The sequence below is a fragment of the Ochotona princeps genome, chromosome 2 (genome assembly GCF_030435755.1).
Source record: "Ochotona princeps isolate mOchPri1 chromosome 2, mOchPri1.hap1, whole genome shotgun sequence".
Lineage (NCBI taxonomy): Eukaryota > Metazoa > Chordata > Mammalia > Lagomorpha > Ochotonidae > Ochotona > Ochotona princeps.
Window position 1 is genome coordinate 78,256,828 of NC_080833.1, and position 9,384 is coordinate 78,266,211.

General features: G+C 40.2%; 1 protein-coding gene across 1 annotated transcript; it reads right to left on the reverse strand.

Moving 5' to 3' along the window:
* Window positions 1–2,438: 2,438 nt before the first annotated feature.
* On the reverse strand, window positions 2,439–2,784 carry LOC131479586 (ragulator complex protein LAMTOR5). The gene has a single exon (XM_058660896.1). The coding sequence runs from the start codon at window positions 2,732–2,734 to the stop codon at window positions 2,459–2,461; it is 276 nt and encodes a 91-aa protein (XP_058516879.1). The 5' UTR covers window positions 2,735–2,784; the 3' UTR covers window positions 2,439–2,458.
* Window positions 2,785–9,384: the final 6,600 nt, after the last annotated feature.

Consider the following 9,384-nt stretch of genomic DNA (forward strand, 5'->3'; position numbering starts at 1 on the left):
TCTGCCACTCACATGGGAGATCCTGGCATTGTCCCTGGTCCCTAGCTTCGGTTTTGACCAGACATAGCTCTGGCTGTTAAGGAATTTACAAGCTGAACAAACAGAAAATCTCTCTCTCTTAGTCTCTCTCTCTCTTCCTCTCACTCTTTCCCTCACTCCCTCCCTCTGCTTCTTCTCTACTCCCTGTCATTCAAAACAATTTTAAAAATAAAAATGCAGCATTAGAATATGTTCAAAATGTTCATATATTTTTATGGAAGTTTAAACAACCTATCCAGTAATTAGGCAATCAATATAAAGAATATTCATAGCTTCATTCCCTTAAGCTAACCCTTTTCCCTCTTTGGATAAGTAATATTTATTGGCAAAATAGACCCATCAGTGAAAAATGAACACTATCTAAGTATCAACAGTAACAGTAGGAGAAAGGCTGAATAAAGTATGACACATCTCTGTAACTCACTGAAATCTGTTTAATAGCCAGGGAAGATACTCATGAAGTTAAACAAAACCCTAAATTACATGTTTAATATAATTGTGTCCCAGTTTAATTCTCCTTTTCTTCCCCCTCCTCCTTCATTTTTGTTTTTGTTTTCTGTGGCGAAATATTTAACCACTACTGTCTTAGCAACTTGCAAGTATACCATACAGTATTATTAACTATACTGTAATTAACTTCCAGCATTAATGAAACGTTATAGTATTTAACCAATATCTTCCCATATTCCCCAACCCTGTGGTTGGGATTTTGCATGTGCAGTGTTGGTTTTCCTGAGCCTGCCTTGTTTCACTTAGCCAAATGTTCTCTAGGCCCATCAGTGCTGCCACAAGTCACAAGACGTCCTTTTATTAGGCAGAGGAATACTCCTTGGTGTATGCATACCATGTTTTCTCTCTGCTTATTCATTGAAGGATTTAATGTTTTGTCTGAGTAAATGTGGGAAAGCAAGTATCTCTGGCAAACTCATATCTGTTCTTTTGGATATATACCCAGATGTGCAACTGTGTTGGGTCATGGGTGAGTTTTACTTTTAGCTTTTTGAGGAATGCTCCATAATATTTTTCATAATAACCATACCACTTTACATTCCCACAAGAGTGTACAAGATCTCCCTTTTCCCACATCCTCACCAACACTTCTTGTATTTTGTCTTTGATAACAGTCATCCTAACAGAAGTAACTGGTTTTATTTTGCATATCCCTGATGGTTAATTAGATTGGCTCTTTTCATGTAACTGTTGGCCATTGGTTAGTCCTCTTTTGCGAAATGCCTATTTGGGTCCATTGCTCACTTTCTTAGCAGAGTATTTTCTTTTGAGTTCTTTGAGTTTCTTGTATGTTTCGATTGTTAACCTCTTGCATATATTTTACTTGCAAGTACATTATCTCATTCTGTAGGTTGTCTTTCACTATCTGCTGCTTCTTTGCTGTGCAGAACATTTTAGCTTGATATTACCTCCCACCTCTCCCACCCCTGCTTTTTTTTTGCCTGCTTATGATTTGTTCCCTGTGCTCATGGGATCACATCCAAAAAATAACCACTGCATGAAACAACGTCAGCAAGCTTTTCCTTTATGTTTTTTTCACAGAAATGTTATGATTTCAGCTCTTACATTTAAGTCTATCTCATTCAAGTTGATGTTTGCATATGAGATAAGCATATGGTCGCATTGTCTACATGTGGCTATCCAGCTACCTCAGTTCTACTGCATGTTCTTGGCAGCACTTTTTCAAGGATTAGTTGACCATGTATGGGTTTGTTTCGAGGCTCTCCGTTCCATTCCATTGATCTAATATCTGGGTTTTTTTGGTCAGTGCCATATTATTTTTATTACTGTAGCTTCATGGTATACTATGAGCTCAGATACTGTAAAACCTACAGCTTTGATATTTTTGTTAAATATCACATTTGTTATTGGGGTCTGTGTGGTTCCATGCAAAATTCAGAATTTTCCCCCATTTCTAGAAAAGTGGTCTTGGCATTGTGCTTGAGATCGTAGTGAATGTGTGGCTCTATTTTAAATGGTACCTAGAATGAAATGGGGTTTTATAGATTGTTTTTGTCTTTTAATTCACCCATATTTCCCATGTTTTCTAGTACAAAAAAGTGAGGTTGATTTTTTTTATACAAGTAAGTAGTATTGATTAAGTGGGAAACTAATAGTTTCTTGTTGGAAAAAAAAGACAATTTTCTTTTTTTTTCTTTTTTTTTTTTTTTTCCTTCAAACAGATTTATTCGACATAACAAAAATTGTAACACAAATAACTCGGATCTGCTTTACTACATGATCCTTAATAAAACTTAATAGATCTGTCCACACGGTGTGAAAAATCAACTACTGAAATAAATAGGATAGTGCGCAGTGCACATCAAGTGAAGGATCTAACTATGGGAACTTTACTCTTTTGTAACACCAGGACCAGGTTCCTGTGATAGGTGCGGAGAGCCGAGCAGAGTCAGGAGGCCATTTTGTGCACTGCCACTGTAATGCCATCATGTTTCTGGATCATAATGTTCCCGTTATCTGATTCTAGACACACCACAGGAATGTCTGTGGGGTCAGAGGTAAGCTTAGCTGCTTGCTGGGCTAGAACAGATATCACTCCAGCATGCTCATCTGACAGCGTCCCACGGCAGCCCAGATTAAGTCCTTGTGAGTCTGTGCACAGGACTCCGACAATGGATGGATTCTTCATTGTGTCCTCCAGGTGCTGCTCCAAGGTCGCCTCCATCCCCTCCCCAGCTCAGAACCCCGGAACCCGTCCTGCCCCGAACCGCGGCGCGCCCCTAAAAAAAGACAATTTTCAACTTAGATGTGTCACATTCATTAAGACCATGAAGGTACATTTTTTGTGTGTGAAGAGCAAAAGGGGGTACTTGCATGGATATTTGGTTCAGTTTAATGAACTCTTGGAGAAGCTGTTTTACAGCTGGAATGATCTGCATGTTTCTCTTCTATTGATTCTTATCTTTTTTTTTTTTTTTTTTTTTTGTATTGCAAATTCTGACACCAGGACTACTTCAGATCTGGCTCAGCTGGTTATGAAAAGGATATCCCCCCCTTCTTTCTTTTTTACATTTATTCACTTTACCTGAAAGAGTTGCAGAGAAAGAGACAGAAAGATTTTACATCCTTTGCTTCACTCCGCAAATGGCCGCAATGGCTGAGGCTGAGTTGAGCTAATCTGAAGGCAAGAACAGGAGCTTTTCCTGGGTTTCCTACATGGTTGCAGGGGCCTAAGGCCTTGAATCATTTTTTACTGCTTTTCCAGGTTGTAAGTGGAGTAAGCAGGACACAAACGGATACTCATATGTGATGCTAGTGCAGCAGTCACAGGGTTAGCCTACAACACCACCACGCCAGTCCCAAGAAGTATATTTCTATTGTGTTATTATTACATAGTGTCAATGATCCACCTCTTGGGTTGGTGGTGTTGTGGCACTGCAAGTTAAGCTGCCACCTGACACCTGCATTCCGTATAGGTGCCAGTTCAAGTCCCAGCTGATCCACTCCCATTCCAGCTCCTTGCTAATGTTTCTGGAAGAGAAGTGGAGGATTGCTTCCCAACCCTAACATGGGGAAGCCAGAAGGAGTTCCAGGCTTCTGGGTTTGACCTGGCCCCGATCCCCATTGATGAGTGGACTAAATGATGGAAAATCTCTCTCTGTCTCTGTCTCTCAGTTTCTCTGTAACTGACTTTTAAATAAATTAATAAATTTTTTAAAATGACTCACCTTATATTTCTTAGTTACTTTGAAATTTAGGCGGGCCTGACGGTGTGGCCTGGCGGCTAGAGTCCTCGCCTTGAAAGCCCCAGGATCCCATATGGGCGCCGGTTCTAGTCCCGGTAGCTGCACTTCCCATCCAGCTCCCTGCTTGTGGCCTGGGAAGGCAGTCGAGGACGGCCCAAAGCTTTGGGACCCTGCACCCTCGTGGGAGGCCTGGAAGAGGTTCCTGGTTCCCGGCATCAGATCAGCGCAGCTCCGGCCGTTGCGGCTCACTTGAGGAGTGAATCATCAGACAGAAGATCTTCCTTTCTGTCTCTCCTCCTCTGTGTATATCTGACTTTGTAATAAAAAGAAATAAATCTTAAAAAAAAAAAAGAAAGAAATTTAGGCAATATTAACATGAGAGTTTTAATTCTAAATGAGAATTTCCACTCCCTGATTCTATGTGTTTATAATGCTATTCCAACCAGTTAAACATTAAATTTCCAAATCAGGAATATATTACAGGCTGGTAGTTTCGTCTACAGATACAGCATTTTTCTCTAAAACGTTTTTCACAGAAGGCATACTAAGCTTTACTTTTTGTTCCTCCTTCAATGTCATCTCAAATCTGGAGCCTGGAAAGAAAGATTAATTTTTTAGAAATTGTACTTGAACCAAGTATTTAAATAAGCATATGCTTGGAAAAGAAGACATCAACAACCCCTACAAAAATGTCCTCTTATGTATATGCAATCAAATCTCAAAAATACATATCATCTACTTTGTTAAGCCAGCAGAAGGCATCGACCTGTGTCGTTCTGACATCTTGAGCTCCAACATAAGAAACTACAGCCTAACCTGGTAGGCAACAAAACCCAAAGCCTCATTTAGGAGTGCAGCCGGCCGCTCAGTCTCAGCCAATCACAGGCATCCATCCCTCAGCCAATCTCAGGCTGCCAAGGATCAGACCATGTTCTTAAAGCCAGTTGAGCTAGTTCGTATTTTGTTTCCCTTTTCAGGCTATAAATAAGAACCACTGCAGAGCTGAGCTGGCTGAACCTATTCTGCATCCGAGTACTGTGCAACTCGTGAATTCGCTCAAACCTAGCTAAATTTAAAACCTCAAAAGGTTTTTTGACCACGTTCAGTTCAAGAATGTAACCTAACTTGTGGTTTTCTGATTTAGAGAACACATATTTCTCTAATGGAGAACAACACATATTTGAGAATTTAGAAAATAGTCTAGGTTGAATCAAAAGAAAAGAAAGGAATGAACACAACAGGGGACATAGAAATTAAAAAAAAAAGAGTAGAACTGATAAGACTAACAGCTGTTCCTTAAAAACAAAATAATCCACACACAAGCTTGATGGAGAGAGAGCAGGAATAAACAAGAGAAGAAATAACAGGAATTAACATAATAAGGTAGCATTTCTGCATAAATACACAAAAATGCAGTTGAGAATCTAGACAAAATGAATGGCTCAGAGCAAAATATATATTACAACGTGGACTTAGAAAATCTATGTGGGGGCCTGGGTCAACCTGAAAGTGCCAGCATTCCATGTGGGCACTAATTCATGTCCCAGCTGCACCACTTCCCATCCAGCTCCCTGCTTGTGGCCTGGGAAAGCAGTTGAGGATGGCCCAAAGGCTTGGGACCCTAAACCAAACAGGGAAACTCAGAAAAAGAAGCTCCTGGCACCTGGCTCCTTACTGTGGATCAGCACAGCACCAGGTGTTGTGTCTGTTTGAGGAGTGAGTCAGCAGGTAGAAGATCTTTCTCTCTGTCCCTCCTTGTCTCTGTAAATCTGCCTTGTAAACAAAAACAAAGAAAGAAAATCCACTTGAATTAATCATTGAAAGGAACTCAGTATTCAAAATCTACTCTTCAAAATAATGCAAACTTGTGTCACAAAGTCATCTCAGCGTTTAGAGAAATGAGAATCTATAGATCCAATTGAAGACACTATCATAATGGAAACCCTCCAATCTGGCTACAGATTGGGAAAAAAAAAAGGCAAGTGTAGAAGAACACCCAATAGCACACAGTTCTGAAAAGACCCAGCAGCTTACTAGAACAATAGGTGATTTAATGTTGGAAAAACTGTGATATAATATTATATGTTGTATAATATGCCAAATTTTAACTTGAAGCAACAAAATCAAAAAATAGTTTAAGAAAACCTGAGTTGGGGGTGGCTAGCATAGTGGCTGAGCAGGTAATGCTGCCCCACGTGATGCTGGTATCTCATATAGGCATCAGTTTTGTCTCAGCTGCTCCACTCCTGATACAGCTTTCTGCTAATGCTTCTGAAAAAGCAGAAGACGGTCCATGTGGCAAGATCCAGATAAAGCTCCCGGGTTCAGCCTCTCAGTCATGTCCATTAGGGGAAGTAAACCATCTCTCTCTCTCTCTCTCTTTCTCTCTCTCTCTCTCTCTCTCTCTCTCTCTCTCTCTCTGCCTTTCAAATAAATAAATAAATAAGCCTAAAGAAAGATATGAGTGGAGACCAGTGTACAGCAGAGTAAACTAAGCCTCTCAGCCTGTGGCCCTGACATCCCACATGGGCACTGGTTCGTGGTCGACTGCTTCATATTCAATCCAGCTTTCTACTTGCGACCTGAGAAAGCAGTGGAGGATGGTTCAATGCCTTGGGAATCTGCACGCACATGGGAGACCCAGAAGCAGCTCCCGGCTCCCGGGTTCAGATCAGCTCAGCTCCAGCCATTGCAGCCATTTGGGAAGTGAAAGAGCAGATGGAGCATCTTTCTGCCTCATCTTCTCTCTGTAACTATGCCTTCCAAAGCAAAGAAAAAATTAAATCTTCAAAAGAAAAAAAAAGGCCATTAGTGATATTTTAATATAATCTTATAACAACAAACCCAGAAAAACAGCAAAACTTTGAAGCTAAAATGGAAGATTAATACTTTTGCCATTTTAAATTTAGACCGAAGATATGCCCAAAATATTTCAAAAATACAATGAAAAGACCAAAGGAAAACTGAGGAGCCAGGTGCAGTAGCCTAGGGGCTAAAATCCTTGTCTTGCAACCACCAGGATCCTATACAGGTGCCAGCTCGTGTCCTGGCTGCCCCACCTCCTGTCCAGTCCCCTGCTTGTAGACTGGGAAAGCAGTAGAGGGCAGCCAAAGACATTGGGACCCTGCACCCACATGGGAGACCCGGAAGAAGCTACTGGCTCCTCGCTTTGGGTTGGCTCAGTTCTGGCCATTTTGCTACTTGAGGAGTGAACTAGTGAATGGAGGATCTTTCTTGTCTCTCTGCTCTGTCAATCTGCCTTTCCAATAAAAATTAACAAATCTTTTAGAAAGGGAGACTGAGGAGAAACTTTTGCTTTTTAACAAAAATAAAAATTGCAAGTAGCTAGTAAACAATAAAAAGCTGTTTACCCAGACTCATATATAGCCAAAGTTATTAAACAAAGAACCAGGCATGGGTGTTTGGCCTAGAAGCTACGACGCCTGGTGGGGCACCGTGTCTCCTATCAGAGCACTGGGTTTAACACCCATCTCCTCTCCTGGCTCCCTGGAAGGCAGTGTTGATGCCGCACATAGCTGGATCCCTGCCACCCGTGTGGGAGACTTGGAGTGAGTGCCTGGACCCTGGCTTCACTCAGGGGGAGTGAACCAAGGGGTGGAGGCCAGAGTTACAAAGAGAGCTGGGGAAATACTGATCTTCCATCCACTGGTTCACTTTCCAGAAGGCTGCATCTGCCAGGAGACAGGAACTCCGCCCGTGGGGGAGGGGCGCGAGCACCTGGGGCACCTGTACCATCCTCAGCTGCCTTTGCGGGCGCATCAGCAGGGAGCTGGCTCAGAGCAGAGTAAGTGGGACTCAAATCCGGCTCAGCAGATGCTGGAATTGCAGAACAACAACTTAACCCTTTGCACCAGCATGTTGAGCCTTCACATTTTTTCTAAAGCCAAAAGAACTACGAAAGAAAACCTTTCTGACAGCCAACTAGCAACGATACAGTCTAAGTGCGGATAAATTATTGAATATTCACTAGCTTGTTTTTATTACTTTGGAATTGCCAATGAAAAATAGGGCATTTTGTTGATGATAGTGTTACTCACATTTCATCTAAGCAGCTGAAATAAAGTTGCAAAACCAAATTTAAGTATTATTTTATGCACGCTTAAATTATTGTGTAAGTCAAAAACATGTTTAGAACCAATTCTAATTTTCAAAAACAAGTTGAAAATTCGGGGCACAGTACATTAACATTCAATCCAAGGACAGTGTGTAGGGTGAATGTATTTTTTATAATCAGTGAAGTAAGACAATTAAAAAATTGCTGCGGAGGACATGGAGATACTCTGGGCTCTCCCATATGGCACAGAAGCCTGCATCAGTGTGGCTTCCGGGTGGATTTATTTGCGTCATGTCAACATCCAGCAGTTTTTACTGCCATCACAGATGTAACATCTTTATCTGCTGCTTTTAAATTTCATTAGAAGCAGAAATAATAAAACAAGATCACTGTTTAGTTCATGATCCTATAATATTTCCTTAAAACATTTCCTGGGCATCTTAAAATGTATTTAGATAGGATATTGACGGTACGTATTTTAAATGGTAATTCAATCCATATGCTAGAGCTAACATTGCTGCTATAAGAAGGAAAATATTACCTGTGTAAGAATTCTTAGAGGAACAAATGTATTTTACTTTCCCAGTTCCTGTTTTTGGAAGGATATGACTCCTTATTGGGAGCAGTGCACCATCTGTCTGAAAAGAATCTCATCTTTATGTTTTAGGTCTCTATTTCAGTCACCAATAATCAAATTATGCATTTATTACTTTAGTCTGATTACCCTGTGTGAAATGTTGAAGTATGTGTGGTTTCCTTCTTCAAATGACTTATTATATTATATTTCTTATTATATGTAATAAGAAAAGTAGGAAAGCAAGTTAGGAAAATTATTTGCAAGGAATATAAGAAACATTTGCTTTTTTAAGTTATTCTTTTAAAGATTTATTTTATTCACTTGGAAGTCTAAGTTACAGTGAGAGAGCGGAGAGGAAAAAAAGATCTTTCCTCTGCTATTTCATTTCCCAAATGGCCTGCCAAGAGCTACAAACTTTATCCAGGTCCCCGTTGTGGGTGCAGGGGTTCAAGCACCCGCTATTTTTCAGAAACAGAGCAGCTGGGACTTGAACCAGCACCCATATGGGATGCCAGTGTGCAGACAGGAACTTTGTGCACGCTACCACATCACCAACCCTATATTCTTACACTATGAAGACTTCTCATATATCCATCAAAACACTAACAGCCCGACAGAAAATATGGGCAAAGCAACAAGCAATTTAACTAGAGGAAGCTAAAATGATTAATAAAATATATAGTGATAGTGAATGATACAATATTTAAACACTAACTAGTAAAAAGAAGTAGAAAACAGAATAAGTTCATCTTTTTGATAAAGATAAAATTATGAAATCTGGTGTTGGCTGAAATAAAGTAAGATTGGTGCCAAATTTGTATAATGCTAGTGTAAGTGTAAATTGATGCAAATTTTTGGAAAGCATTTTGCTAAAAGGAACAACAGCTTTAGAGTCATAATCATTAATTGGGTAATCTCACTTTGAAAAATTGAATGATTCATCATAAGTAGTTAAAATACACACACATATGTGATTT

What these genes read in the sequence shown, in the direction of transcription:
- LOC131479586 (XM_058660896.1), bottom strand. Translation starts at nt 2,734, where the DNA reads ATGGAGGCGACCTTGGAGCAGCACCTGGAGGACACAATGAAGAATCCA.